This window comes from Oikopleura dioica, chromosome PAR (assembly GCF_907165135.1).
Source record: "Oikopleura dioica chromosome PAR, OKI2018_I68_1.0, whole genome shotgun sequence".
In the NCBI taxonomy this organism is placed as follows: Eukaryota; Metazoa; Chordata; class Appendicularia; order Copelata; family Oikopleuridae; genus Oikopleura; species Oikopleura dioica.
This window is the reverse complement of record NC_137293.1, coordinates 4,419,509-4,445,111: the sequence shown is the minus strand read 5'-3', so window position 1 is coordinate 4,445,111 and position 25,603 is coordinate 4,419,509. Positions and strand designations below refer to the sequence as shown.

General features: G+C 41.9%; 8 protein-coding genes across 9 annotated transcripts; 4 read left to right on the top strand and 4 right to left on the bottom strand.

The window, feature by feature from the left end:
- Positions 1-1,258: 1,258 nt before the first annotated feature.
- Positions 1,259-7,560, bottom strand: LOC145701361 (uncharacterized). The gene is made up of 9 exons (XM_081778581.1): positions 7,522-7,560; positions 7,100-7,314; positions 4,237-7,055; positions 4,070-4,194; positions 3,873-4,026; positions 3,516-3,825; positions 3,233-3,476; positions 2,985-3,188; positions 1,259-2,938 (listed from the first exon to the last, which is right to left on the bottom strand). The coding sequence occupies exons 1-9, from the start codon at positions 7,558-7,560 to the stop codon at positions 2,648-2,650; spliced, it is 4,401 nt and encodes a 1,466-aa protein (XP_081634707.1). The 3' UTR covers positions 1,259-2,647.
- Positions 7,557-11,515, bottom strand: LOC145701360 (uncharacterized). Its single transcript, XM_081778579.1, has 7 exons — positions 11,256-11,515; positions 9,791-10,026; positions 9,588-9,661; positions 8,641-9,540; positions 8,203-8,548; positions 7,873-8,161; positions 7,557-7,703 (listed from the first exon to the last, which is right to left on the bottom strand). Exons 2-7 carry the CDS (start codon positions 9,874-9,876, stop codon positions 7,557-7,559), a joined length of 1,842 nt encoding a protein of 613 aa, XP_081634705.1. The 5' UTR covers positions 9,877-10,026; positions 11,256-11,515.
- Positions 11,516-11,808: 293 nt separating this feature from the next.
- LOC145701359 (uncharacterized) lies at positions 11,809-14,433 on the bottom strand. The gene is made up of 7 exons (XM_081778578.1): positions 14,231-14,433; positions 14,046-14,187; positions 13,802-14,006; positions 13,555-13,759; positions 13,377-13,503; positions 12,860-12,918; positions 11,809-12,526 (listed from the first exon to the last, which is right to left on the bottom strand). The coding sequence occupies exons 2-7, from the start codon at positions 14,175-14,177 to the stop codon at positions 11,914-11,916; spliced, it is 1,341 nt and encodes a 446-aa protein (XP_081634704.1). The 5' UTR covers positions 14,178-14,187; positions 14,231-14,433; the 3' UTR covers positions 11,809-11,913.
- A 138-nt stretch (positions 14,434-14,571) lies between these two features.
- On the bottom strand, positions 14,572-15,666 carry LOC145701358 (uncharacterized). Its single transcript, XM_081778577.1, has 3 exons — positions 15,588-15,666; positions 15,076-15,507; positions 14,572-15,026 (listed from the first exon to the last, which is right to left on the bottom strand). The coding sequence occupies exons 1-3, from the start codon at positions 15,664-15,666 to the stop codon at positions 14,572-14,574; spliced, it is 966 nt and encodes a 321-aa protein (XP_081634703.1).
- Positions 15,667-16,159: 493 nt separating this feature from the next.
- Positions 16,160-16,937, top strand: LOC145701356 (uncharacterized). Its single transcript, XM_081778576.1, has 5 exons — positions 16,160-16,195; positions 16,258-16,314; positions 16,377-16,469; positions 16,535-16,722; positions 16,769-16,937. The coding sequence occupies exons 1-5, from the start codon at positions 16,160-16,162 to the stop codon at positions 16,908-16,910; spliced, it is 516 nt and encodes a 171-aa protein (XP_081634702.1). The 3' UTR covers positions 16,911-16,937.
- A 652-nt stretch (positions 16,938-17,589) lies between these two features.
- Positions 17,590-18,739, top strand: LOC145703696 (uncharacterized). Its single transcript, XM_081781081.1, has 4 exons — positions 17,590-17,691; positions 17,972-18,093; positions 18,141-18,222; positions 18,458-18,739. The coding sequence occupies exons 1-4, from the start codon at positions 17,662-17,664 to the stop codon at positions 18,722-18,724; spliced, it is 501 nt and encodes a 166-aa protein (XP_081637207.1). The 5' UTR covers positions 17,590-17,661; the 3' UTR covers positions 18,725-18,739.
- Positions 18,740-18,768: 29 nt separating this feature from the next.
- Positions 18,769-21,996, top strand: LOC145703695 (uncharacterized). Of its 2 annotated transcripts, XM_081781079.1 has the most exons (12): positions 18,769-20,069; positions 20,113-20,180; positions 20,222-20,273; positions 20,351-20,432; positions 20,484-20,522; positions 20,661-20,746; positions 20,791-20,911; positions 21,087-21,205; positions 21,248-21,372; positions 21,414-21,509; positions 21,554-21,695; positions 21,737-21,996. In XM_081781079.1, the coding sequence occupies exons 1-12, from the start codon at positions 18,909-18,911 to the stop codon at positions 21,884-21,886; spliced, it is 2,241 nt and encodes a 746-aa protein (XP_081637205.1). In that variant the 5' UTR covers positions 18,769-18,908; the 3' UTR covers positions 21,887-21,996. The 2 variants fall into 2 exon arrangements, with proteins under 2 accessions (XP_081637205.1, XP_081637206.1); XM_081781080.1 differs by lacking the exon at positions 20,484-20,522.
- Positions 21,997-22,772: 776 nt separating this feature from the next.
- LOC145702182 (T-box transcription factor TBX15-like) lies at positions 22,773-25,351 on the top strand. Its single transcript, XM_081779394.1, has 8 exons — positions 22,773-23,159; positions 23,377-23,573; positions 23,621-23,752; positions 23,799-23,887; positions 24,153-24,264; positions 24,308-24,542; positions 24,601-24,827; positions 24,963-25,351. The coding sequence occupies exons 1-8, from the start codon at positions 22,877-22,879 to the stop codon at positions 25,194-25,196; spliced, it is 1,509 nt and encodes a 502-aa protein (XP_081635520.1). The 5' UTR covers positions 22,773-22,876; the 3' UTR covers positions 25,197-25,351.
- The last annotated feature ends 252 nt before the right edge of the window (positions 25,352-25,603 follow it).

The following is a 25,603-nucleotide window of genomic DNA, read 5'->3' as shown; positions in this document are numbered from 1 at the left end:
ATTGCAATTAGAAAGAAAACTCCACTGAGTGCGTATAAAATTGGCTTTTTCGGAATCAATCCAGCGTTATTGAATGCTTCTGTGCACAAGAAAGCGGCTGAAACTGTTAATTTTGGTGAAAAGTAGACATTTTTACCGAGTATAAAAGTGATTCCGATAATCGCCGAGCAAATCCAGGGCCTAATGAAGGGATGAAGTTCTCTTCTACTTTGTTCTCGAGTGCTCAAATTAGAACTTTTTAACCGGACTGAGTCGCTTCTCTCCCTAGCCACGCAGATACTCTTTTACTTCCCGTTTTCTACTGATTCGAAATCGAATTGTCAAAACTTCAGCTCAACAAGTCCCTGCGAGTGCCGATTTCTCTCCAATTTCATCATGTGAAAATTAAATTAATTTGTATATAAAACACCCTGGACAAAAAAATGATCAATATTTCGATGATTTGGCGGACTTGGCTGAAAGTATAGCAACTTATTAGTATGAATGAATTCAGTGGCGCAAGGCTCAGTGGGAAAATGATAATTGAAAATGTCTGCCTTTCGTTTCTTGTCTATAGAAGTGAAAGTATCAGCCCTTTGTTATGCGCATCGAATATGCAGCTAATTAAAAACCACCAGAATGGAGAAAAGCAAAACACAAAAAAATAACGATGAACAGGCCGATTCCTTTGACGCCTGTACGAATAAGCAGCTTTCAGGGATAATTGCTGAATATACAGTCAAGATAAATTCTGATAGAAGGATCAAAGTGAAAGCTACCTTGCTGCTGCTGAAGGAAGTCATGCTCGTGGTTCGTTTCAATTGGTTTTTGCGAATCCAGCTTAAGAATTGTTTGAACTTTCCGATCAAAAATATCGAGCCTAGGCTTGCGAAGAAAACCTGAGTCAGGGTTTCGAAAGATCCCTCACAACCATTACTCAGGTTCTTTCTGCACAGTCTGCCTAGCCCTATTATTGACGACTCTTACTCTTTGCCCCTCTGATCATCGCTCGTATTTCTGACATAAAAAAGCCTAAACATTTATTTTTTCTCCGCGTTTATGGAACGCTTTTCAGCTCTTCGGAGGAATCGTTTGATCAAGCTGCTTTCATTTTACAAGCAAATGACAGATTCATAATTAAATGGCTGCGATTTTTATAAAGAAAAAGGCTCAAGGTTAATGAATGTTTTAGAAGAGGTTTAACCGACTAATGGTGCGAAATATGCAAAGCCTGCGATTTTGCCAGCTGCCTTACTGTAAATGTTGCTTGAAGGGTCGGTGACGGTTTCGATGAATTTATTAAATAAATTGAATAAGGTAGTGAACTTGAGGAGAGCTTGAACATGTACGGATGCAGAGAGAAAAATAGCAAGAAAGAATAAGCAATTTTGAACAAAAAAAGTAAACGAAGGAGAAACCAATTGGTTCACATTTGCAATCATCCTTTTTTACCAAGATTATCGGCAAAAAATCATAAATAATCCGCCAAGATAGTTGATAAAATATCGAAAATCGGCTTATAATTGTCGATTCTCAAATAATCTGGCGACTATCTTGACCGAAAATCATGATTTCTAGTTGATAACCTGAGAAAGATTGGATGAGTGTAGCAGTAAAAAATAAATATTAATAATTAGTAATAGATATCAATTTATATACTGGAGAAATCAAGAGTCCCTTGATGAGCCTCAAATTTGAAGCTGAATCAAGAGTCCTTGAATAAAGGAGAGAAAGAGAGAGATGGAGAAGGAGAATAGGGGCCAAAAAGAGGCCTAGCACAGGTGGAGCATTGGAGGTAGTCACGTGATCATAAATATAAAATTATCTTTTCCTTTCTTAGATTTATCTTTTAGTGAAAGTTTGGGGTCTTTGAGCGAGCTTAGAGCTGTGGCAAAAAGGGAGCTGCGGGGTGAAAAAGGGGGATCTTCTTTTTAGGGTCAGCACTAGCAAAGTGTTACAGTTAGATAATACTGTAGCTGGATAAGAGAAAAAACAGGGAATAGATCTGCCAAAGGGAAGCTATCGGAAATTCTTGAGGTACATACAGCGTATCAAAAAGTGATCTTGATTGCTCGACATTGTCTGGAGTCGGCGAGACTGTCTGCCAGACAGGGGATCAACGATCGAAGAGCACTCATTATTGAGGTAAAGGAGAGAAATAAAGACAAAAGTTAATAAAGTTCTTGTTTTTCTTTTCTCAAAAAATCGAAATCGATAAATCAGCACCCCAAAAATCAGCAAATGCGTAAAATGATTTTGGCAAGATTGGACAGGGGCGCTAGAATTTCGATAAGCATAAGATGCTTTGGAGAAAAAATAAAGCAAAGATTTATAAAAAATACGTCGTCGTTGTACGTTCGAAAAAGGAGGTATCAGGTAGGTCACTTCACATCAAGCTCGAAATTGAAAATAATTGAACAAAAAGGAGAATAAAAAATATTATGTTTCACAGCAGCTCAAGTCTTGAGCGGCCCAAAAGCGGTTTTCTTGAGCGTGCTGTTTTCTTATTTTTTCTTTCAGTCGGAGAGAAGCTGGATTTTTGGTCAAGAATTTGTAGCGATGAGATAATCGGGTCAAGGCAAGGATGAAACGCTTTTTTCGGCTATACAATGGATGTTGTTTTAGACATATTTCGCGATTCCAGAGCTGAATATAGCCGCGTTTCCTGTTAGCCTGGACAGTGGTGGCGATTGTCGGCATTATCGCCAAGCAGCGAGCTTTGTAAAATGCGCGGGTACATCTCTTGAACTGCGGAGGAGGGGTTTTTGTTGCTTGAACTTGTTTCGTTTTTTTGCTCAAACAATCGAATGTTTGTTTTTACTTTTGCAATCTCGTCCAGGCTGCTTGACGAGCAGCAGGACTCGCCGTTACTGAGACTATTGTGAGAAGAGGGAAGCGATTCTCCGACGCTAGTGGCCAAAGCGACCAATTCTGTTGAATGCTGGAGCCGAAGAGAAGTCTGAAAAGGACGATTTCGAGAATTCAAAGAAAGAAACGAAGCTAACCTCTTTTTCCGAAGGCGTAGAAGGTCTGGACGGAAAAGTGGAGCTTTCTCGTTTCTCCAAATCAGAGTCTTGGAGCTGTGTTGGACTCTCGTGACCGAGGAGCGGCGTGTCAGGACAAATTTCAGTAGCAAATCGAGAATCTTGAGGGAGAGACATGAGCGGGAGGTTTTCGTCTTGTCGCGAGCAGTTATCGTCTTTAAAGGGCTAGGGAAGGAATGATGAAGAGTAACGGTTGAGAGAGAATGTACCTTGGCAGTAATGGTACCATCGTGAAGCTGATTAGCGGGATATTGGCCAGTTCCCTGATCGTTCATTTGATCGCGGCGTTGGGAGAAATACTTTTTACAGAGACAGACGTAAATTGAAACGAGGATGAGAATGATAAGGAGGACCAGGACTATGAAGACGGCAAGCACTATTCGCGGGTTGAGACAAGAGCCCTTGAACTTGAAGTCGCACTCCGGCTCTTTCTCTTGCTCGCTCTTTTTCGCACTTTTTTGGGTTCAAAAAGAAATATCTCTTAACAAATACACAACAATCGTTGTTATGATGGAACCCTTCCTTGTAGCATTTATCTGCGGAATCGGCGCGGGCGTCGGCTGAGCACAATCTGAATTGTGCATCGTTTTCCAGCTTGTCCAATCGGACGACTTTTCGAATTCATCTGGACTAAGACATCGTTCCCGGTCGATCTTTTGCCGATTTGGGCGCAATTTGTTGTTCTTGACGGCCTTGCGCGTTTTGAACTTGTAGAGCGCGCAGTCGCTCGAGTTAGCCATGATCTCCTTGACGGTTTTTGGGATTCCTTGTTTGTTGTACATTTTGGAAATGGAAATCAGATCTGAATAAAAACGGACTAAGAAAAGGATGATTCCTTGGTTGACTTACTGTTGCTTGCTGTGTCGCTTGATAAAAGAGAGCAGCCGATCCACTCCGTAGCGTTATTTTCTCCATCCCGCAACTTCTCGTCAACTTTCTTGACCATGATTTGCAAATACGTCTCCTGGCTACAGTACTGCTGCGGCGCTGTATCCGGCAAAACCTGAAATAATGAAGATGAGAAATGAATGAGAGCGATGATTTACCTGGATCATGTGATTTGTTCCGTGGTAAATGACGACCGCCGAAAGAGGGGTCAGATTGTCTTCATCTTGAGCCGCAAAACTGACTTCGTTTGAAAAATTCGATGTGATAAATTCCCCGCTATTTTCTAAAAACATGAATAATTGAAAGCTGAATGAGTTAATCTTACGAGAGTTTCTGAGGATCATTCTTATTCCGACGACTGTCTTGTCACAAGTTGGTTTTGACGATTTAGGCGGCTGGGGTTTTTCCCATTTGTATTTGAACGGATCGGAAATGGTTCCAAGGACATTTTTGAGTTTTCCATTGTCCAGATTTACCACCTTCTCGAAGGGAATTTGCGTGTATTTCCAGTCGCCGTGCTCGCTCTTGAAGGACCATCGAAGCTCGAAAAGAAGATATTGAAGATAATCAAGATTCTTTAGTTGCTGAATGAAGGAGAGTTCGTCTGTAGGCTTCCACGCCGAAGAACGTTTTCTACTTTTTGAACTAGTCAAAATTCGCTGTTTCTGATGCTCGCTATTGCCGAAAAAGGCGATGTTCGTGTGATTCGGGCAGATCCAGGTCAATTCCTGCAATTCAGACGGCTCTTCGTTGGGCGTGGTGAGCAAAATGTCGCATTTGGGAAGAATATTCGCTGCGAATAACCCCTCTTTTTCATTTACCAAAATATTATGCGCTGGCTGTGACTTGATCTTCTTGAAGTCATAGATGTCCATCGCCACGGCGAAGGAACGACTCATTGGCTTCTGCAGGCTCATTTCTAGCGCCAACGGCTTCGGAGAGTAGGCAACATCGCAAACGCGAAGGCTAGTTCTATCTGTTTCTGTTTCAATTCTCCCTGGATTGACTTGCGCCAGCTGGGTAAAATTGGTCGTGAAGACTTCTACATTCGCGTACTCGTTTCTGTTTAGCGTTGGAAAGCGGTAATTAACGGTCAGGGAAGAGAAATCAGAATCAAGGGATGACCAGAGGTCGCGGACAGGAGCTCCTCGACGCGAATCCTGACAGCGATCGAATCTGTTCAAATTATCGCCATTTACGAAGAAGTTCTGCGACTTTTTGATCACTTCTGGGTCCGAAACAAACGTTGTCTCGAGATGAACCACGTAAGTGAAATTCTCCCAGGGGCTGAAAGGGCCGATGTCGACAATTCGTAATTCAGGGGAGAGGATTTGGCGGACTTTGAGGTGCTGAGAGAGGGTTCCCCAGACGAGTGTTTGAGAACTGATCATTGGTTGGAATTTCTGCTTATTGAAGAAGCTCTCCGGATGTTCGAAAGTGTAGTCCCAACGAATTCTTGCGATGCCGTCGATGAGGACGTTTGATTCCTCGCGGTTGATTCTAGCAGGACTGAAGTGGTCAAAATCGTCCGAGTCTTTTGGAACAGGAACGCGCACGATCGGCCGATTGTGCGCGACGAGGTATTCACTGAAGTCGAAGCCGGTGGATTGACTGAATTTGCCGGTCTTCATTCGGACCTGGACCTCGTAATCGACTCCGTATTCGAATCGCCCGCGTCTGCCGAAGTCCCGTTCACTCAAATTCGAAGGATCTCTGAAAGTACAGCTGCAGACGATCCTTGTCCTGAGCGCTCGCCGATATCGATCACACTCCAATCGCTCTAGAATATCTATAAGTTCTTCACATTTCGACCAGATAAACTTCGGATCAACGAAGCATCGGATATTGTCAAGATCGCAATCATGATGGCCCAACAGAGTGTTTTCAGGATCCAACACGCGCTCATAAATTGGGTCATTTTCGCCGGTCTTGCTGGCGATATCAATTTGTAGCGTCGGGTTTTGCCCTTCCGGAGGAGTGAAAGCAGCGTTCCGAAATCTCCGTCTTGGATAAAGCATGATCGCGAACCGCGTTTCAGATCTATCAAAGCTTTCCCAGAAAAACGACGCTTCTTTTGCTGCTTGTCGATGTTCTTTTCGAACCATAATATTCTCATTACAGTCGTCTGCTCGTTGCCCGTCGCAAACTTCAAACGGCACGGACCAAGTGATCTTAACGCCTACTTTTTCTTTCAACTGAGTGTTGCTCGGTTCGACGCTTTCAATCATAAGAGCGAAGCTTTCCATTTTTCCTCGATTCATCGCATTTGGAGTGTTCAGACGCGCCTTGGCAAGGTCAAACTCGCAGGAATAACTTCCTTCGTCGCCGTGGCTAAAGTCGTAGATCAGGAGTTCCGACATGATCGTGGCTTTATCCGTATTTTTGATGCGTTTTGCGAGGTGCGCCATTGACTCGTCCGTTTCCCAAATCTGATCGGGGTTCCAGCGCCCGAAGCGCCCCGTCGGATCTCCGAGCGTATCAGCTTGGAATATGTAGCTCTCGTCCTGGTGGCGATAAAGCCTGTTCCCCTCGCCCGGCTGGAAGCGTTCCCCGTTCTGCTTCCACAATAATGAGGGCCAGTGTCCCTTGGTTCGCGTCATATCGCCTCGCACACCCGCATGATGCTCTGTATAATCGAATCGCCGAACGTCTGCTTCGTCAATTCCATACAACTGGCAAACGAGCTTCATTGGTTGAACGTGGGTAAAGATGTCGGAGAACTTGGCGGAGAACACACTTGGGGCGCCAAAAGACGGACGCGGTCGCCAATCATGAACGAGAGAAAGCGCAGCAGGTGTGTAGTAAGAGTCGTAAGAGTCGAAAAAGACAAAGGTCTTGATCACACTTCCTTCAGCTTCAAGATCTGATGTGACTCGGCACTGGAAGCTGCCGCGCGCCTTGTTCGGGGTGATGTAAAGGTCCATCCTTGCATAGCGATGTTTGAGGTATTTGTATTTCATTTGAATGCAAGTTTCGTTCTTCTCGGAATTCGTATACTCTCGGCAAATGTCGGTGAAGGAGGTGCTCACACCGTCGGAGCCAAGTTCAGGGTCGAATTCGGGCAGGATTTCTACAGCCTCGTCTGGCAAATATCCAAATAGCTTTTGCTCTTCCAGGCATTCGTCGATTCCTCTTTGATCGCCCCTGAATTCAAAAATTATCACCTTTCATCGGATAAGACAACATACTTGTTGAAAACAAAGCAAAGTTGCCTCGCTTTATCGACATCATTTGTTCCTCGGTTATCCGTAATTTTCCTTGCTTTTCGAAGAACTGTTCTAAACTCGCGATTTCGTATAGGTTTTCCATCGTGGAGCCATTCAAATCTCCAGTTCTCTATATTTTGGCCTTGAACATGGCAGGTAAGGATGGTTTCTTCTTCAATGAGGCTGTACTCTGCTCGCTTTTTAGAGATTTTAAATATGATCAATCGACGTAACAGAATGTTCAAGATCGCATAAGATATCTTCAGATGTCTTCAAATGTCTAGAGATGTCAATAAATGTCTAAAGATGTCTTTAGAGAGCCGCAAATATCTGTAGATATTTGTAGACGTCAGTAGATATCAATTTATGGCCTATAACAGTCGTCGCAAAGTCTAAAGATGTGCGAGAATGTAGAAATAGGAAAGAAAAAATTGTAAAATCATTCCTTGGACCAGTTTGAACGATCCATTTTGCTGCTGAAACCATCGATCTCAAACTGTAGCATTTCCTTAACAGTTCGATATTGCATAAGCACATCCGGAAGCGTCAAAATCTGCACAAGCGCGTTGTAATCAAAATTAACTTGCTATAAAATAGGATGCGAAATAGGTGGAGAAAAAATGACTACAAGAGCAACATCAAGGTGATTTTCTTTCATGAAACAGCCCGAGCAGTAATTTTGGAATTGAGAAATTTGTGATAAAGCGAAAGCCATAAGCAGCAGTAGCTTGCGATAGGAAATTAAGCATCCTTGCCTGACCGAAATAGTTTATTCGCATACCGAGATTGAAGTCAATGCTTCGATCTTTTGAGCTCGCGAAGATGTTTTCGCGGAACATGATTTCGTTATCCGCTTTTAGGCTTCGCAAATGGAGATCGTGAAAAATTGGCGATAGCAAATGGTGAATTCGGGAAGTGCGAGAGTTCCCGTTCTCCTGATCGTAGATGGTTCTGTAGCTGATCTTTTCAGAGCCTGAAGGGGAAGAAGGAGCAATACAAGGGTCGTAGAGTTGCTGGTGTAGACTTTCATTGAGGAAAATTTCCCTAAAAATATTAAAAGCAGCCAAAAAAACTTCTTGACAAACCTATTTGCCCAGAAATAGACCTGCGCGTTCTCTTCCGTCAACGCAACCGGCTGGCAGAGAACTTCGAAGTTGAACGCATTACCGGCTTCGATTCTATGAACGACAAATGCGGTCAACGACTCCGACTCGGTTGTAAAAATGTGTTTGTGCGCGTCCAGGATTCCAGGAAAGAAACAATCAGTAGGAGCGTTCGGGGGCATTTCTCTAGAATCAAAAGAGAAAGGAAGGAGAACTGGAGTGAAGGGAAGCGATTCGAGACCGAGAAGTTGACAAGTAAAGTCGGTGGAATTGTAAATGGCACGGCTGATGTGGAGGCGACCGTTGACGAGGAAGATTTCCAACGCGTCTAAATTGTCTTTCATGAAATCAATCATGAGAGAGTGTGGGACTCCCACCGTGGAAGAAGCTCTGTTTCTCAAAAGCATTATCAAAACTTACCAATACCATTTTCTAGAGTCGCAGGTTTAAAGCCAAACTTTTGCTTTTCCAGTCTCGTTCCATTCATGAACCAGATCGCTTCATCCGACTGGTAATTCTGGCCCTCAATCGAGCAATCAAGAACGAACGCTGACTCTTCATAAATCTCTTCGCATTCCTTTAACTGCGGAAGAACGACAAGCTCGTCTTTAGAATCGCGTTTTCGTTTCATATCGTTGTAGCATTTTATTTTCGGTGGCGATCGTGGCCGGCGAATTCTGTAACGCGCGCGACGAGAGCGCCAGATGATTTTCTTGCGCGTTTTTGGGCATTTATAGCGTCTTCCTTGAGCGTTGATGCAGCTGGATCTGCTGTAGTTCTGCCTTGGGAGTTCTTTTGCCAAAGTAAGCCAGCCAGTTTGACGCTCATTCGCTTTCATATTCAGCGTCGAAGCGGGAAACTGCGATTTCATGATTTTCTCCAAACTTTGTCGTCGATGGCCGATGTATTCGAGGACGCATTCAAAGTAAAGAGTATCGTTTGTGGCATCAGCTGGGTTGATCAGATCGACGTGGATGGAAAGTGATCCGTCTTCGTTGACGCGAGTGTGTTGAGAATTATGTACAAGGGTGCCACTCGCGGCATCGAAGCTCTGAAAGGCGAACCAAGTCACATTCCACAGTTTCTGATTGATCCAGCGAAGCTTCGACGATTCGCCGAAGCGAGCCCGGTCGGCGAAGCCTAGGCTGTTCTGGTTGGTCAGACAGTCGAGTTTGTTCCAGGAGGAAGGAGAAGAAGCGTTGCTGACGACATCGAGATCGTAGGGAGCGTTGTCGTCGATTGAAATAACGGGTAAAGCATCAAGAGCGTATCCGGAATAGTAGCCGTTGTAGCCATAGGTGTGTTGAGATTCAGCAGAGGCTGGAAAGATGAGATTGAGAGAGGGGACTTTGAGAAATTCATCTTACCAAATGCGTGATTTAGATTCAGAAAATTGAGATATAGGAAAGAGACATAGAGTAGGTTGGCGCTCTTTTGAAAGCTAGAACTGGGCTCATATTATTAATGACTAAGAGGCTAGGGCGAGGGCAGGGGGTAGAGTTCGGGGTAGACATATTTGACAGTTTACTTGCTCATAATTTACATTGAAGCCAAAATATGAGCCCCGTGCCTGAGGTGTGTGGCTGCGTTTGAGCGAGCTCGGCAGATTCTTCTTTTGCGAGAGGCGTTTCGTAAAAAAGCAGCGTTGGGTTCCATTGAAATTTACTCCTTCGGCCAGTTAGCCATGTTGCATGCACTCATGCATCGGGACGTTCGTTCTCCTTTCGCGAGAACGACGCTTTTTTGGTTTTTCGCTGGTGACTGTTGAACGGCAATGGAAAGGGAGCACTTTAGGAGACCATCTTTCTGAACGGAGAAAATCAATATTTAAGAAAAAGGGAAGATCGATAGTAAGGGTGTTTCGCGGTGATTCGACTCAGAAGCAAGCCTATCCGTTGGAGGAGTCAAGGAAGAATATACTTTATGAATGATATCAGGGAAAAATATGGTATTCCTGCTGCTCTAGGGAGACAGTCGTTTCGTGAGAATGAGCCAGTCCGTGATTTGTTTGCGCAAAGTCTCGGCTTTTCAACTTTTTCCTTTTTCATGATCTGACTAGACAGAGCATGACTAGTAATTTCTACTTCTTTATTCAAAGAATGCAAATACCAAGAATGATATTTGAAATATCAAATGGCTACTATCTTGCTGTGGAAAAAAATTTCCAGATTTATGAAAGCGGAATGAAATTTTATATTATAAGTAAATTTTCATGATTTAAATAATGATTTGAATAAAATGGTAATCATGAATTGTTGATTAATTATTGAAAAACAAGAGGGTCTGATGAAGGGAACAGTTCTCGCTTCTGGAACAAGGTTCTAAGCTCCAGGGCACGACGTGTCCCGAGCTTTTGGGTTTGTAAAAGGATCTGGCCAAGTATCTTGTCAATTTTTCGCACTCTAATTTTAAAGATTTTTCTTCAAAATGTTCTATCAAAAATTTCTACTAGAAATATTTCATGAACTCAAAATACTCATCACTGAATTGATACTCTATCAGTAAACTTGATCCTCTATCAAATTTTAGCCAACGTAGCCAACTATCAGCATACAGTAAGTGATTTAAAACAAACTAACACTTACTAGTATCAGATGATAAATAAAAAAGGACCTTTCATTGAATCCGCTTATAAATGAGCAAATACAGTATTCACGCGAAAATGTTTGTAGAATCAACAATGCTGAGAAACTGACTTATTCACTTTCCATTTTTATATTCACGCTTATTCAAAAAAATTAAAATCATTGCTTATTTTCAAAGCTAAAAACATCGTCCCACAGCTGCAGAATAAGAAAAAGTTGTTTACTGTAAAAATTGTTCTCTTATTAGAGAATCGTATCAAGCTATAAGTACAAATATTGGCCTAAACAAGTGACTGCATTTCCAGTTTTACATAAGTAACAGTAGCATGCCTTTACAAGAACTTAAGGGGTCAACCTACGCAATTTGAGTATTCAGCACCTTTTCCATCAAGAACCTGGCCTTCCCTCGAAATGCCCTGCCCTCAGGCGAGTTACTACACCGTTATTTACCTCGTCCAATCAAAAATCACGAAGTTTTCTCTTCAAATTTTTCCCAAATTTTCTTTCGATTTTGAAATTTCCCACCGGAGAATCTCTTTTTAAAAAAAAGTTCTCTCGATTTACTGTTTTTTGTTTATGTTTTTCAATGAAATGCTTTTTTGTTTTTGGTGGTGTTTATTCTAAGGGTATGTTCACTCGAAGATTCTTTTTGTGCGATCGTGTGCGATCTTGGCTTGTGTGTGTGTGAGTGGCGAGAAGAGATGATCTCAGCGGCGGCGGCTCACTCACTCGGGAGTAGCGAGCTCCGAGCCGCGCGCTCATTCGCCAGCGCCGCTACGAGCCCACGCGCCTCCGCCAATCAGCGCGCGCGTCCCAGCCCTATTCACTACGTCGCGGGCTTACCCTCCTCACGCTCGGGCTACTGGAAGACGAAAAGTGAAAACGTACAGATTTGAGAATTTCAATCGAAACAAATAAACAAACCAAGTTTTTTATTAATAATTTGAGAGAACAAACAATACTTAATAGAATTATAAAGAGAACGCATTACTTCAACAAAATTATTATTGAGAGGACGTTTTTAAATATGAATTTATGTCAAAAAGAGGAAGATTATTCTTCTTCAATAAGCTGAAAACATCTCGGATGCATTGATTGCCAAGTTGACTCATTTCTTCAGTAAAATATTCAAAAGTCGGTTGAGCTTTCGGCCGATGAAATTTTTCTGTTTCCGATAACGACTGAAAATTATCAACGTTATCATTGAAATTATCCTTGTTACCTCTTGAAGACATCTCATTCTTTGGTCTCGATCTGGGACAACGTAAATATCCTCTTGTTCGATGAAATCGAGAATTTTTTCCATCTCAAAAGTCGCATTTTTCTTCAAATCTTCATAATAAAGAAGATGAACTGGCAGCGTTTTTCGTTTATCAACAGCTTGTTCCGTTAGATTCTTCCAATTTCTGAGCATATTTTTTCCAGTTTCTTCCCACTTTTGTCCTCTGAAAATCCGTTCTTTTGCTGTCCCCGTGTGGCCTTGGCCGTGTCGTCTTTTCCATTCAGCGATGGTAGCGTCGAACGGATTTCTGACGAGGAAAAGGAAGGCTTTTGCGTTTGGAATTCGTCGCTCTTCGAAGACATGAGATTTTTGAAAGAGAGTTTGGCCATTTTTCGGCACAGTCTTTTCTCCAAGAAATCCGCCTTCCAGCAACTGTCGGTCCATGTAAATGCTTCCTGTATAAATCCCCGTTGTTTTCTCAAGGAGCATCCTTGTCCAGCTTAATTCTTCATTTATTTTGCTACTGATGGGGTGTTTGATAGCGGAATTTCCATCAGAGCGCTGTGGCGAATCAGAGTGCCTATCTCAAGCGGACCTGAGTAAGGCTAGTGAGGCCAGTTACCACACGTTTTCTTGGTCGGCGCTCTGATTCGTCAGATGTTGGAAAAACGGGTTACGTGAATCTTATGGAAAATTCGAGAAAAATTAAACGGACGAATCAGAGCGCCCGTCAGTGGGATGTATGGTTACTAGCCTTACAAGCCTAACGCAGGCTCCGATGAGATTTTTTCCGCTATCCAACACCCCATCAGTAGTAAATGCTTTCACTCACGTATTTCCACTGCCAGGTAGGGAAACAAAAGGCTGAGCTCGGCAACCTGTGTGGAATACCTGAGTCAGGTTCTGAAGAGCTAAAATAAAGAGCTTTTCATTTTCGCTCTCCAGAACCTGACTCAGGTTTTCTACACAGGTTGCCGAGCCGAGACAAAAGGAAAAACAGAGAATTCGTGTCGCCTTCCGAATCTTGTTTTTAGTAGGCCGCAATTTTCCTCCCTTTTATTTTCTTCATCTTCGAGCAGGAATTTGTTTGGATCAATATCCCCACTTTTTATTCTCTTTTCATTGGATATTAAGAAAATAACAAAACTTAAAGAAGTCAAAATCAAAATGAAAAATAACAAGTGGAGTTTTGAAAAACTCATTTTTCCTCTATTATTTTTTCTGTCGTTAGCTGATGCCAATTCAGCGGCCAAGTTATGAGTTTGATGCGTTTTTACGATTATATTGCCAAACAGCCTGTTGATCGGAGAGAGATGATTTTAAGAGTTTTATTTAGGGGATAAAAAGGCAGTTGTTTCGTTTTCAAATGATTCATTCGCGAAATTCAGTGATTCTTGGGCCTCGAGTTTCGCCTGGATTTCCGCCTGCTTCTTCTCATTGAGCTCCGTGAGCGCTTCGATTTCCTCCATCAGATTACTATCTTTTTAAAATTAGAAATAATAATTTCTCAAAGGGGGTGAAAAGCACTTTTCTGATTCTTTTCCTGAGGGAGAGGAAGAAAGCATCGTTGAATATTCTAAGGTCGAGTCTTTAAGCAAATGTTCTCGGATACAAATGAGCTCGTTTTCGATGAAGTTTCGGTGCATCGATCTGATGTCTACAGACTTGTAGCTTTCGTTCTTCAGCAATGGCTTGTTATGATCAACGAGGCAGAGGACAAGCAATAGAGCAACTACGAGTAGAAAATTAAGATCTTTTGGTAAAAAATCGCTACCTGGAACGACGAAGGGAACGATTTCTTTGAAAAAATCTAGCTTGAACACGATTACGAAAACAATCAAAGCTGCCGATCCAAGTTTCACAAGTCGAATCAACATTTTGCTTTTTGGAGTTGATTTGCTGTAGCTGCCGATTTTTTCTTGAAGTTCGAGGAATTTTGAATGGAGAGAGGCTCGATCAGAAAATGGATTTTCCATCTCCTAAACGGTTGATATCCCTGTGCGTATGAAAAAATTTACCTTCGTCTTCCGCTGCTGAATAAATTGCCCGTAAAGGGTATACAGTTGACTTCCAGGATCTTCATCAGTATCAAGTTTCATCAGATACGCAAGAAGCAAGAAAATCCACAGCAAAAAACCAACACCTTTCATGATCCAATGGCTTTAACATCACTTTTCTTATCGGTAGAAAATACAAATCTGACCTCAATTTTTCCACTGACAGATTGAAAACCTTCCATCCGGTATAAAACGCCAAGCCGACGAGGAGAAAAATAATGTGAGGGAGGAACCGATAGAGTTTGTTCTTCGACCTGAATAAGACCTTTCCTTTACTGTCGATTTCGCCATATTCATCGCGGTCAGAACGATATCTATTCCAAGCCTGTGCGATCCCAAGCAATCCGACGACTATTGGAGAGATTTGAAATTACAGACCATAATTTATCTTCAAAGGGAAGAAAATTCAATTTTTTTCATATTCAACCACTTTGGAAATTAATTATTATTCTTTATAGTTTTTTGGGCGAATTTTCCAATAATAAAACTATTTTAAATCTTTCCCTATAAAAACAAACGGTAGATATTTCGCCATCATTGCTGCCACCAAATACTTCGGTCTGAGAAATTCCGGATGCAAATACGCTCTATGAACCGGGTGTTTTTTCTTCGTCCCGTCAACTTCTTCCTTTAAAATGAAATTATTCTTGCTCAGCTTCCAAAACTTGTCGGGAGTATTTTCGACGTCGAATTTCTTCCGCTTCGGCCTTGGTCGTCGATTGACTCGTTTTCTGCTGTCTGTTGTGTTGGAAGCGAAGAACTCGGCGAAAGAGAGGTTGATCTTGACCTCTGCGAAGTCTCTTTTTCCTTTTGCGCGCATTGGTTCTTTGTCGTAGACGTCGTGGTTGACGATCATCCCGATGATTTTGAAGCTTCCCTTGGCGTTGTTGTTTGGATAGGTCTTGCAGAGGACTGGAGAACCAATGTCGCTATTCGAAAGAGCTAGAATTCGAGTTTTTTTTCACGAATATTGATCGATCTTGGATCTCACCTGAATCGCCAGAAATCGTAAATGTATCATGCCATGCATCAAAGCTCTTTCTTTTCCAGACCCTCTGCACAATCAGCTTTTCTGCTACATTTTTGTACTCAAGGCCTCCTCTAACTCGCCTTCGATTCTCCTCGTTCTCTCCAAGAAAGACGCAGTTAGGCCATTTTTGCTTCTTTACGTTTCTGACGTATTCTTGAAGATTCATAAATCTAGCTGGGTGCGCAACCTCGTCGAATTGAAATGCCTCCTCGACGGCGAAAACGAGGTGGTAAGTTCGAACATAGAATCGGGAGACTTTTTGGTACTTGACATTTGGCGATTTTGGGCCTTCGATTTGGTTGATTCCGCGGTACATAATGTAGATATCGCCAGCTAGGACCTTTTTCTTCAGCTCGGGAAGATAAGTTGTATCCAGACAGTCTGTAAAAGGATCTAGTAAAAACCAGAAGGCAATTTTTTAAGATTCATACAAATATTTTTAAGCAAAAGTTAAAATGATTATAATTTATTACTGTATAGAAAAGCTCGCAAAAATTCAAGATCCAATGCCTTTGATTGTCCAAAACCGAAATCGGTTGCCAATGAAACCATTGCACCCAATCGAGGCTTTGTATATATTATCCTCTTGGTTTTCTGGGCGGTAGATAACTCTTGCAAAGCTCGGGGAGGTGAATCTATGATCGAAACTATTGAAATCAAGTACAGTCATAATAAGCGCAAAATCTGCGGTTACCTGTTGATGGTGATTATATTGTGATCTCCCGTTTTCTCTACTTTTTCTGGCCAAAGACCACTTACTGTAAGAGTAAGTAATATAAAAGAATTTTTCATCTTGAAGACATTTAGACTGATTCAATATAAATGTCCAAATAATCGCTCTAGAAAAAACTTTTGCTAATGCCTTTTTGACCTAGAAAAAATATGATTCATTTTCTGGCGAAAAGAGCTCAATTAACAGTTCCCATAGAAATCTCCCTTCATCGTGAAACCGGTAAATCCCCTCCGCATAAAACTCGCTTCTCAGCCCGCTTCTCTCATCAGATTTTGAAAAAAATAAAAATGGCGTCGAAAAAGTACTTTGAGGATGTTGCACCCACCAAATGCTTTCTTCGCCGGATCGGTGAATCTACAGTGCCGAGTCAGAGCAGCTTCAGTATTTCCAGCAGATATCAGCAAATTCAGAGGACCTTTCCAGCGGACAGATTTGAGTCGAGGACGCCGCTAAGGGACAATCTGTTGGTAAGTAACTATGTTTATATATTTTGAAACTAGTTAGATAAAAGGCTTATCTTTTATTCTAGTGCTGCTATGATCGACCTCTCCCACTGACAGTCATACAGTCACGCGAGGATCAACAAGAATGCTCAATAAGAATGGGCAAAAATGTTACCAAGGTAAAAAACTCATCAAATTTTCATTCCAAACTTCTCACGAAGTCATTTTAAAATACTTAATCTAGGAAATTCTCATCATTGGTTCCCTTCTCGTCCTGATTTTGATCATTCTTGCGATAATTCTCGGCGTCTGGCGGTTCCTGAAACGAAGAAAATCAAAAGACATCGTCACCAAAACCGAAATCAACTCGAATCTTTGGCCAACTGGAATCGTTGTGAAGCCGGACATCGACTGGAAATCGAACTCGTTCAGGTACATAAAACGCAAAAGGGAATATTTTATTGATTCAGTCATTCAGCACTGTATCTTGTTCCAAATACGAGCAATCCACAAAGTCCTCTAAGTCCGGAAACGAGTCGAGAAATCCAATGCTGAGTAAGCACCACAAGAAGAGCACGATGAGCAGTAAAGATGATTCTCTTTGCTTCACTGATGTTTGATTTTCGTTATTTTATTAATAAAATACAGTTATTCAAAAACAGAAAGACTCATGGAGACAGATTTTAGTTCAAATCATGGTAGTCAAAATTTCGCATCACAAATTTATTTCTCAGGGCTTTATAATCGCTCTTTTCCAGCCTCCCTTAATTTTTTGCTCAACAAATGATTCAAGGAAATACTTCACTGAAAAATTTTTGAAGGTAAGTCATCTTGGGCAAAGGCGAAACTCCGGTCAAATAAGCAAAAGAGGAAAAAGAAAAAGTCAGAAATAAAAATCGTGAAAGCATACTGTAAAAAGCAGGTATCCGAAGATCGAAACAACGAAGACCTTTTATAACCAGATTTTTTATTAATTATTACTTCTCCGAAGACAACTCTGATGACCGTGAAAGATTATGCTCGGTTCAGGGGTAGAACAGAAAGGACAAGAAATAATTCATGAATTGCTGCTTCAGCGGTTCTCATGGCCGAAGGTATATGTAGGAAAAAAATTAACTAGTAAGCGAATATCGAAGTTAATTACTGTTCATTCTGTAGGCAAAGAAATGCATTATGCACCTGTATGTTACCCTACGACGAGACCGTATGTTCAAAATTATAATGTGTGAGGTTGCAAAGCTGTTTCTGAAAAAAAGTTTACCCATTCCTTCCCGCAGATTCGAAAATCTAATCCCCAGTCATGGCTCAAGAAAAATAGAAAGAGAAAGATATTGCGAGAATTAAAAAAGTTGAATTGGAAGATAGGGAATTATGGGGGGAATTAGTGATTTTTTCGAAAGCGTAAGTTTCAAAATTCTAGAGAGAAAAAAATATAGTGAAAATCCGATATTTTTGGACTAAACCAATTTATAAAAGTGAATTTTAGGATAACAAATAAGATTGCTGTATTCGGCCAACGGACCAATCAGAACCCTGATTAATAAAATCACTTTCATAAATTGGTTTAACCCTTATTTTTTGCCTTTTTTTGTGGTTTTGAAGTGTTTTTGGATTGATAAAAGGCAAAAAATAAGGGCTTCTCCAGAAAAAAAGGGTTTCTTTTTGTTTTAAAATATTTAAGACGGCCGAAAAGATCTGGAACTTGCTTTGTGATATTTTCCACCGACCCGGAAGAATTCTAAATGCGCTCCTTGAAAATGGATTTTTCAAAGACGCCAAGGCGAAATTGACAAATTGTACCGCGTAAATTGACAAATTGCATAATCTCGTTCAATTGATTGATCCTTTAGCACTTGTCAGAGGCTGCTAAGCTCAGCAACAAATGACCCAATTGAATTGTGGAGAAGACGCGCTCAAGGCTCAACTTCACGGGTAAGAAGACGACAAAAATAATCTGTTACCCAATTTCCCTCACCCACCGCAGGGCGCATCACTCAAACAAGGGGGCTCTTCCTTTTTTTTCTTCTTCACCCGGCGCTAGGAAAATATAATTCATAAAAATGAAAAGAGACGTAGCGAAAATAGTGGCTTATGAAGAAGCTGGCTTTTCGGTAAAAAAATTTTTTTTTTGAAAATAAGGGTATCTCGTCGCTAATTGCCTTTTTAGATCATCGACTACTTCTACATCGCGGCTTGTACTGCCCCGCTCGTCTACTACATTTATTTCAACTTCATCAAGCCAAACGGGAATCAGCTCAAATCGTCGGCAGAGCCGAAGAAAATTGAGAATGGAGAGCAGAAAACCGCGCCGCTGGTTGATGAGCCAAGAATTGAGCCAGAAGAAACTGCAAAAGTCGAGAAAAAACAAAATGTTTATTTGCATAAGTACTTTGGGAAAGGTTCTTTTTCTCTGAATAAAAAAGGAGACAAATAAGTAAAGGTTTTTTTAACCCGTTTATCAGTCTTTTGAACCTTTGAAAAGCGAAAATTCGAGTCAAAATGCGCTAGAAACAAGCCGGACTGTAAGAAATCGCGCCGGGGGAGAATCGGTTCTTTCGACATTCCAGGTTGACGATGAATCTGGGCTTCGCAAAATCAAATCAAACAACGAGGACTTCATGAAAAAATTCTTCAAGAGTGACGGATCAATTAAAGCCATCAGCAAACCCGTCCAGGAATCCGCTCCGAAGCCTGCGCCGAAATATGGAGAAAAAGAGCAAGAATCTGAAATCAAGGAAGAGAAAAAATCGCCATTGAAGAAAGATGATTTCCTTTTGAACTTCTTCGGTTCCGAGTTTGATACGAAACGGAACCCGAATGAAAAGGTCATTTCTGAAGAAGCAACTTACAGTAAGATCACAGTCGATATCACAGTGGGTGGGGAGCGAAAACCATCAGTGACCAATTACGAACCAAGCGAGGGAGTCAGTCTTAATCGAGTCCTCTCAAGCGAAGATTTCGCCGAGAAATTCTTCAAGTCTACTTCTACCTCCCCTGTTTCCGAGCCAGAAGAGCCCCTGCCAGAAGCGATGCCGATAATGGTTCCAATAGCGAATGAAATCGCTCGAACCACGATGCTGGACGTCGCTTTTTCTCCAAGCTCAGAGAGTTCGTTTAGTACAATTGAGTTGGAACTGGATTCCGGCTTTGTTCAAGATTTCTCGAGCGGGAACTTTCAAAATGAAGATGAAAAACTGATTGAGCCAGAATTGGAAAAGCTTGTTGAGGTCGAGCCAAAAACAACAATAGTCGTTGATGTGAGTCCAAAGCAGGAGCAAGTTTCCTTCCAGCCCGAAAGTGAAGTCCAATCCGAGGTTCAGCTAGATCAAAAAATCGAACCCGAGCTCCAATTAGAACCAGAAATCGAACTCGAACCGAAAATTGAGCACGAGCTTCAAGTTGAACCAGAACTTCTTCCCGAACCAGCAATCCATCCCGAGCCTCAAGATGAGCCAGACTTCGAGCCCGAGCTTCAACTCGAACCCGAGCTAGTTCTCGAACCAGAAGTCGAACCAATTTCCGAGCAAGTAAATCTCGAAGCCACCAAGCCCCAAGGAGCCCCCTTCATTATCAAAAGCCAAATCAAAATCAGCCCGGGAAAAGCCGAAATCGAAGCACTCCAACTTCAAAATGCTGAAGTTTCCAATCTGCAATCGCTAGAAAATCAAGTCGAGTCTTCATCAGAGGGCCTGTTGAGCGAGCTCGCTCCAGTTTCTGAAGCTCAAGAATTGCCAGAAGAAGCATTTTCTCCTGGACCAGTTTCGCCTACTGACAGCAAGGTACAGTTTCATTTTTCTTTCAGATCTGATTTTGTTTATTTAGAAATCGTATCAAGATAAACTCGCAAAAACGAGGTCTCTGATGCGGGATCAGGAGCAAGACTTCTCATCGTAAGTTTAAAACTATATTTCCATCGCTCAAACTATTCTAGAGAACCTGATAACTTTTCAACCAGCTCTGGGTCACTATATTCCGAATTACAGGCAGGGTTTTCTTTACTTGAGAGACCAGATCATCCAATTTTTTGGAAAGATCAATCAAAAATAAAACCGACAAAAAGTGCAAGCCTGAGGATGAATTCACCAAAGCCCTTTCCAATGGAAGCCTTAGCTCATCCGAATTCGAGTTCAACCGCCAACAAGGTACCCTATCATAACTTATCCTTCATGAAATCTATATCAAACTCAAATCAGGAAAAATGGCAAGCCTAAAAGTGCCAGGCACTGTTCCAGGTAAAACTGCTTAGCTCTCTTTTTCTGAAGCTGCTTTTTTGAATCAAGATGCATGAGAAAAAAAGATTATTTTTTATTTACGACACTCTTTTTTCAAATTATCGCTTTGGAACATGCCCTTTTTTAACAGTTATTAAGAGCTTTACACAGAAACTGGAGAAGACGAAGAGCTGAATTTTGACCCCTTGGATGAAATTACTTTCAATGCTGGTTTCGGAATGAAGGTTAAAGAATGAAGATTTTTCAGCTGTAGAAATTGATATTTCAGACATCCCTCCGGTCAGTAATTGATGCGGGCTTGATAACACCAGTAGAAGCTGAAGAGCTAATTACTGGGCAGATTACTCATGCGGAAGTTGAGAGAGATCTTTACAGATGGCTTTTTGCAGGTAAAGTTTCCCAACAAATTTTTTCAAGAAAAAACCATAAAAATTCAAAACTAGAATTTTGTCGGGATATTTTTCCTTGCCGATCAGCTTATCTTTGAAAAACTCAAACACAAAGCTTTTGAATCTTTTAAGGTGGCTCTTTTCGCCACTTATTATCATGAACACTCCTTTTCAGGCTCTAGCGCCATCGCCGGAGTTTACAACGCGCAAGATGATCAGGTTCTCACCATCTCCGAAGCCGTCGAAGTGGGCCTCCTGCTCCGAGGAACTGGACTGGAACTTCTTGAAGCTCAGGTACCTCCTTTTTTCTTTGGCGAGTTCTGACGGACAATTGAGGCGGCGACAGGAGGAATAATTGACCCAAGAACCTCTAAAATGTACAACGCGATTGAAGCCTTGGATGAAGGGTTAATCCTTGACTATCAGTTAGATACAGTTAGAAGAGCAGAACGCGCTTGCAGGTTATTTTTTAACCTGTTACTGAACCGATCGTCATTTTCAGAGGCTTCGTAACCGTCGACGTAAATGGAAACGGCCAGAGATTATCTCTTTTCGCAGCGATGAAGCGGGGACTGGTCGTTGAATCCAGAGGCCTGAGGTAAGAAACGCATTTGATATCATTTTCTGAGATCTATTCGCTAGACTTCTGGAAGCTCAAATCGCCACCGGAGGATTGATCGATCCCCAAGCAGGACATCGAGTGCCAATCAGCGCTGCTTATCAAAGAGGACTTTTTGACCAACGAATGAATCAAATTTTGGAAGACCCGACGGACGATACCAAGGTTGGTCTTCACTTTTTACCTTTTCTTGAAATAAATTCTAGGGCTTTTTCGACCCGAATACTGATGAAAACCTGAGCTACTTGGAACTGCTCGGTCGATGCATTCACGATCCAGAAACTGATCTCAAATTCCTGGTCCTTCTTGAAAACGGCGCTGCAATGAGAAGAAAACGAAGAGGAACTAGAATTTAGCTCCCTTCCCAATCACTTTTTTCTGTTCCAACTTTGATACTATTTTTACCTGAGCCAAATATTTATACTTTTATTATTGCCCAATAATAAACTGAAATGCTGCCCTGAAATATGAATTTATATTTTCGTGAGGACAAAAATTTTGCGAGCGCTAAGTCAGGTGACCTGGATTAAGGAAGCTGACCCCGGAGAAGAACCGGGCTCGGGCAAGGTTATAAATAATTTTGGTAATTTGAAGGAGGATTAGCGCTTTTTACACGGGTCAGCGTATCTTGGGACATTTTGAACATGCGCCCGACTACTGAAGGAAAACCAAAAGTTTTATACTTATCTAGTCTCTAAAAATTTTGATCAATGGCAATCTTGTGGTCTTTGATTTTCTAATTCTGAGTTGCTTAGATGTGGGAAATATATTCTATAAGTTATTTTTTCAAATTAGGATAACCTTCCTTTTGGATATTTTAGCCACACTTTTGGTCGAAAGATTTCCGAAATCGTCCAGCCCCCCTTAAAAGTGTCAATTACAAAATTTTTTCCCATTAATAAGTATTTTACTTCTATAGCAACGATAATTTTATTATTTCTAAATATGAACGAGATGTTCAAAATGATTATGATAATCTTGAATGATTTTTTAAATAAAAATAACAGGTAGTTTCAAACAACTTGCAACTTTAGCGAGAAAGTGATCCTCGCGCACAGTTGCTTGCACCTCCGGCATATCAAAGCGGTCGCAATCAGTTGCTCGTCCCCGCCTGCTGGCCTTAGTTTTGTATCGCTATCGCTTGCGTGCATGTTTGGGCACCCGCCGAGTCGGGCGCGCGAGGGAGCACGCCACCTGGGCTGACGCATAATGCGCCTCCTACAAGAGCCTGGCTTTGCACCTTAAAACGGTCTAGAACAAAAGTTGCGAATCGCGAAAATTTCACAACCTTGCAAGTTAACAGCCAGAAAGAGCTAGTTTTTTAATTTTCAACAAAAAGATAAAAAATGGACGGCCATTCTGCTCACAGCTCCAGCTCGCCTGACAGCCATGAGATAACACTCGAGTCCCTCGAACCAGACCAGAGAGCTTGGCCAACGCACCATCAGCAAGAGACAATTCAGCCAACAGAGACAGAAGCATACGCAAGCTCAGAAAATGCGACTCAAGAAGCGACCACGTATCATACGTACTACACGACACAGCAGGTCTATCAGACGACAGAGGCGACAGATGCGAGCCAAGTCTACCAGACAGTCTATCCGACGCCGGATCGGTCAAGTTCTGAAGGTAAGTTTTAAGAATTGAAAATTCTCATTTGAAAGAATCTTTTTTTTCTTTCATCAAATCTAGAATTCTTAGCAAAAGAAATTTCTCTTTTAAACAACTTTGAAATTGGGGGACTTCTTTCATTATTTGTGCTCATTATTATTGCTAGATTGAAGAAGCCTTATTCTTCTAGACTAGAAGTTCTAGTTTTCTTGCTATAATTAACTTTTTATTTTAGACTCCGAGGAAGCCGAAGAGCGAAAGGAGCAAAAAGAATCCGACAATACCCAGTCCGCGCACCCTGACATGGCTTCAATCGCCTACATCAGCTCCTCGAATGGGCCGGAAATCGTGGATGGAATCTCGATGGACCTCGACAAAAGAGACCTCTGGAGGACCTTCTACAGATATGGAACTGAAATGATTATCACAAAGGTAAAAAATATTTTTTCTGATATTTTTTCTAACACAACTTGTTTTAGGTTGGCCGCCGAATGTTTCCTTCAATGAAAGTCAGCGTGAATGGCCTCGATCCTCAGAAAACATACGCGATGATTCTCGACATTCTTCCAGTTGACGACAGTCGCTACCGATACGTGTACAATTCCTCTAAGGTAATTGCTTCTTCCTTGATTTCGAAACTAAATTTGTCTCTTTTAGTGGGTCTCAGTTGGAAATGCAGACACGAGTCTTCCCGAACGAGTCTATGTTCATCCAGAATCGCCGCAGAAGGGATCTGAGTGGATGAGGTAACCCGTAGTTTATGTATCACTTTTATGGGCGCACTCAGTTGTCGGTACTATCCGCATCGATCCTATCCATTTTCCTCTCTAGATCGAGAGAACTAGAACTGACTTAAGAATTTAGAAAACCATAACTACTTATATTTTGCAATAAGTCTGAATTTTTTGAGTGTGTTAACAGTGAAAAATCCTAAGCACACATTACAGTCCATCCAGGACCCATACCCATAACTATTTGTTCATATCAAAATCACCTCCAATCTTCCGTTAGATCTCTGGTTAACTTCGACAAGCTGAAATTGACAAACAACGAGAACGACACCAAGGGTCAAATCATCCTTCACTCGATGCACAAGTACCAGCCCCGAGTCCATGTCGTCGAGGTATTTCAATCTAACTCTGCTTTTTTCAACCCTTCTCCTTCAGATTCCGGAAGGCGCTCCCTTCCAGGAAGATTCTCTCCGAGGCGTCGACATCAGCACCTACCCAACCTCGACATTCACCTTCCGAGAGACGCAGTTCATCACGGTCACGGCGTACCAGAACCAGGCGATCACGAAGTTGAAGATCAACAGAAATCCATTCGCCAAGGGCTTCAGAAACAACGGTCGAAACGCGAAAGTGCACAACACTTACGAACAAGGAGGAGAACCTGTTCCAGGTAAATACACTCAAAAATATCTCGAACGTCCAAACGACACGTTAACGTTTACTTTCAGGATCCTACGCAGCTCATGTTGCCTGGAGAGAGCGAATGGGCAAGCAAGGAGGCGTAACTGCAACGTCCTCTCCTCATCCTCCTCCACCACCCGCGCCATGGAATCATCCCCAGCAAGAAATCGCCACCCAAGCGCATTCAGTTTCACACACGCTCTACCACTCCGACCCAGCGATTTCGGAAGTCAGCAGATACTTCCAGACATATTCGCCTTATTCAACTACTCAGGTAATCATATTTCTGTTTTTGCTTTTTCCTTCTTTTTTCTTATTTAGTATTTCAATCAGAGCTCCCGTTCTCTTCGAAAATATAGCAAATATCAGTTTTATTAAACATTTATTGTTTTCAAATACCTTTTTCTAGGTGCCAACTTACAATCCCGAGACTCTTTACCAATCCCAGCCGACCTACATCACCGTCCCCTCGACCGTCCACTACGACTCCGGCTCCCCAACCGACTTCACCACCGACCCGAGCGTCGGTTGCAAGCGCGAAGCCAACTCCTACTACGACGACTACTCCGAGGAGAGTGTTCCGAAAATCGCCAAACTCGAATCGTCCGAGTCCCTCGCTTCATTTCTGCCTCGTCTTTCCTAAGCAACAACGAACCAAAAGCCATTTTGTACATAAAATAAGCAACTCTGATTATCTACCTGTATTTCAGCCTCTTGTCTGACAAACACTCTTCTGAACTTTACAAAAAGATGCAACTTTATACCTATTCTATTACCTATTTATAAAAATAAAATACAACTCCAGTAAAATGAATTCTATTGCAAAATATCCATCAGGAAAAAAATCTTATATTTTCAGTATCCATCAGGTTTTCCACCTTTTCGAACATCTGACACAGCCTCTAGAATTCCATCTCTTCGTAGGATACCCTCAAATTATTTTGTGTAAAGGGGTCTCTCTATTGTCTCACCTGAACAACAGCTCCTCTTCCAGTGCCTTGGTAGTAAAGATGACCTCTTTTCTCAAGCTCTGCGATCAGATTCAAATCG

Bases quoted from the DNA above. Each gene is read 5' to 3' on its own strand.
- LOC145701356 (XM_081778576.1), top strand. From the start codon at position 16,160: ATGTTGCACCCACCAAATGCTTTCTTCGCCGGATCG. The intron at 16,315-16,376 runs GTAAGTAACTAT...CTTTTATTCTAG, and splicing joins CGCTAAGGGACAATCTGTTG to TGCTGCTATGATCGACCTCT. The intron at 16,470-16,534 runs GTAAAAAACTCA...TACTTAATCTAG, and splicing joins TGGGCAAAAATGTTACCAAG to GAAATTCTCATCATTGGTTC.
- LOC145701359 (XM_081778578.1), bottom strand. From the start codon at position 14,177: ATGAAAGGTGTTGGTTTTTTGCTGTGGATTTTCTTGCTTCTTGCGTAT. The intron at 12,919-13,376 runs GCCTTTTTATCC...AACCTGACTCAG, and splicing joins CATTTGAAAACGAAACAACT to GTATTCCACACAGGTTGCCG. The intron at 12,527-12,859 runs GTGAGTGAAAGC...TGAAGAATTAAG, and splicing joins CTACCTGGCAGTGGAAATAC to CTGGACAAGGATGCTCCTTG.
- LOC145703695 (XM_081781079.1), top strand. From the start codon at position 18,909: ATGAAAAAATTCTTCAAGAGTGACGGATCAATTAAAGCCATCAGCAAA. The intron at 20,747-20,790 runs GTTAAAGAATGA...TTGATATTTCAG, and splicing joins ATGCTGGTTTCGGAATGAAG to ACATCCCTCCGGTCAGTAAT. The intron at 20,912-21,086 runs GTAAAGTTTCCC...ACTCCTTTTCAG, and splicing joins TTACAGATGGCTTTTTGCAG to GCTCTAGCGCCATCGCCGGA.
- LOC145701360 (XM_081778579.1), bottom strand. From the start codon at position 9,876: ATGGAACCCAACGCTGCTTTTTTACGAAACGCCTCTCGCAAAAGAAGA. The intron at 9,662-9,790 runs GCACGGGGCTCA...GCCCAGTTCTAG, and splicing joins AACGCAGCCACACACCTCAG to CTTTCAAAAGAGCGCCAACC. The intron at 9,541-9,587 runs GTAAGATGAATT...TCATCTTTCCAG, and splicing joins GAATCTAAATCACGCATTTG to CCTCTGCTGAATCTCAACAC.
- LOC145701361 (XM_081778581.1), bottom strand. From the start codon at position 7,560: ATGATTTTACAATTTTTTCTTTCCTATTTCTACATTCTC. The intron at 7,315-7,521 runs GCACATCTTTAG...ATCTCTAAAAAG, and splicing joins TTTCCTATTTCTACATTCTC to CGAGCAGAGTACAGCCTCAT. The intron at 7,056-7,099 runs GTATGTTGTCTT...TTTTGAATTCAG, and splicing joins CTTTGCTTTGTTTTCAACAA to GGGCGATCAAAGAGGAATCG.
- LOC145703696 (XM_081781081.1), top strand. From the start codon at position 17,662: ATGGGGGGAATTAGTGATTTTTTCGAAAGC. The intron at 17,692-17,971 runs GTAAGTTTCAAA...AAAATATTTAAG, and splicing joins TTAGTGATTTTTTCGAAAGC to ACGGCCGAAAAGATCTGGAA. The intron at 18,223-18,457 runs GTAAGAAGACGA...TTGCCTTTTTAG, and splicing joins CTCAAGGCTCAACTTCACGG to ATCATCGACTACTTCTACAT.
- LOC145702182 (XM_081779394.1), top strand. From the start codon at position 22,877: ATGGACGGCCATTCTGCTCACAGCTCCAGCTCGCCTGACAGCCATGAG. The intron at 23,160-23,376 runs GTAAGTTTTAAG...TTTTTATTTTAG, and splicing joins GGATCGGTCAAGTTCTGAAG to ACTCCGAGGAAGCCGAAGAG. The intron at 24,265-24,307 runs GTATTTCAATCT...CTTCTCCTTCAG, and splicing joins CCCGAGTCCATGTCGTCGAG to ATTCCGGAAGGCGCTCCCTT.
- LOC145701358 (XM_081778577.1), bottom strand. From the start codon at position 15,666: ATGGTTTCATTGGCAACCGATTTCGGTTTTGGACAATCAAAGGCATTG. The intron at 15,508-15,587 runs GTAATAAATTAT...GGTTTTTACTAG, and splicing joins TTTGCGAGCTTTTCTATACA to ATCCTTTTACAGACTGTCTG. The intron at 15,027-15,075 runs GTGAGATCCAAG...CTCGAATTCTAG, and splicing joins TACGATTTCTGGCGATTCAG to CTCTTTCGAATAGCGACATT.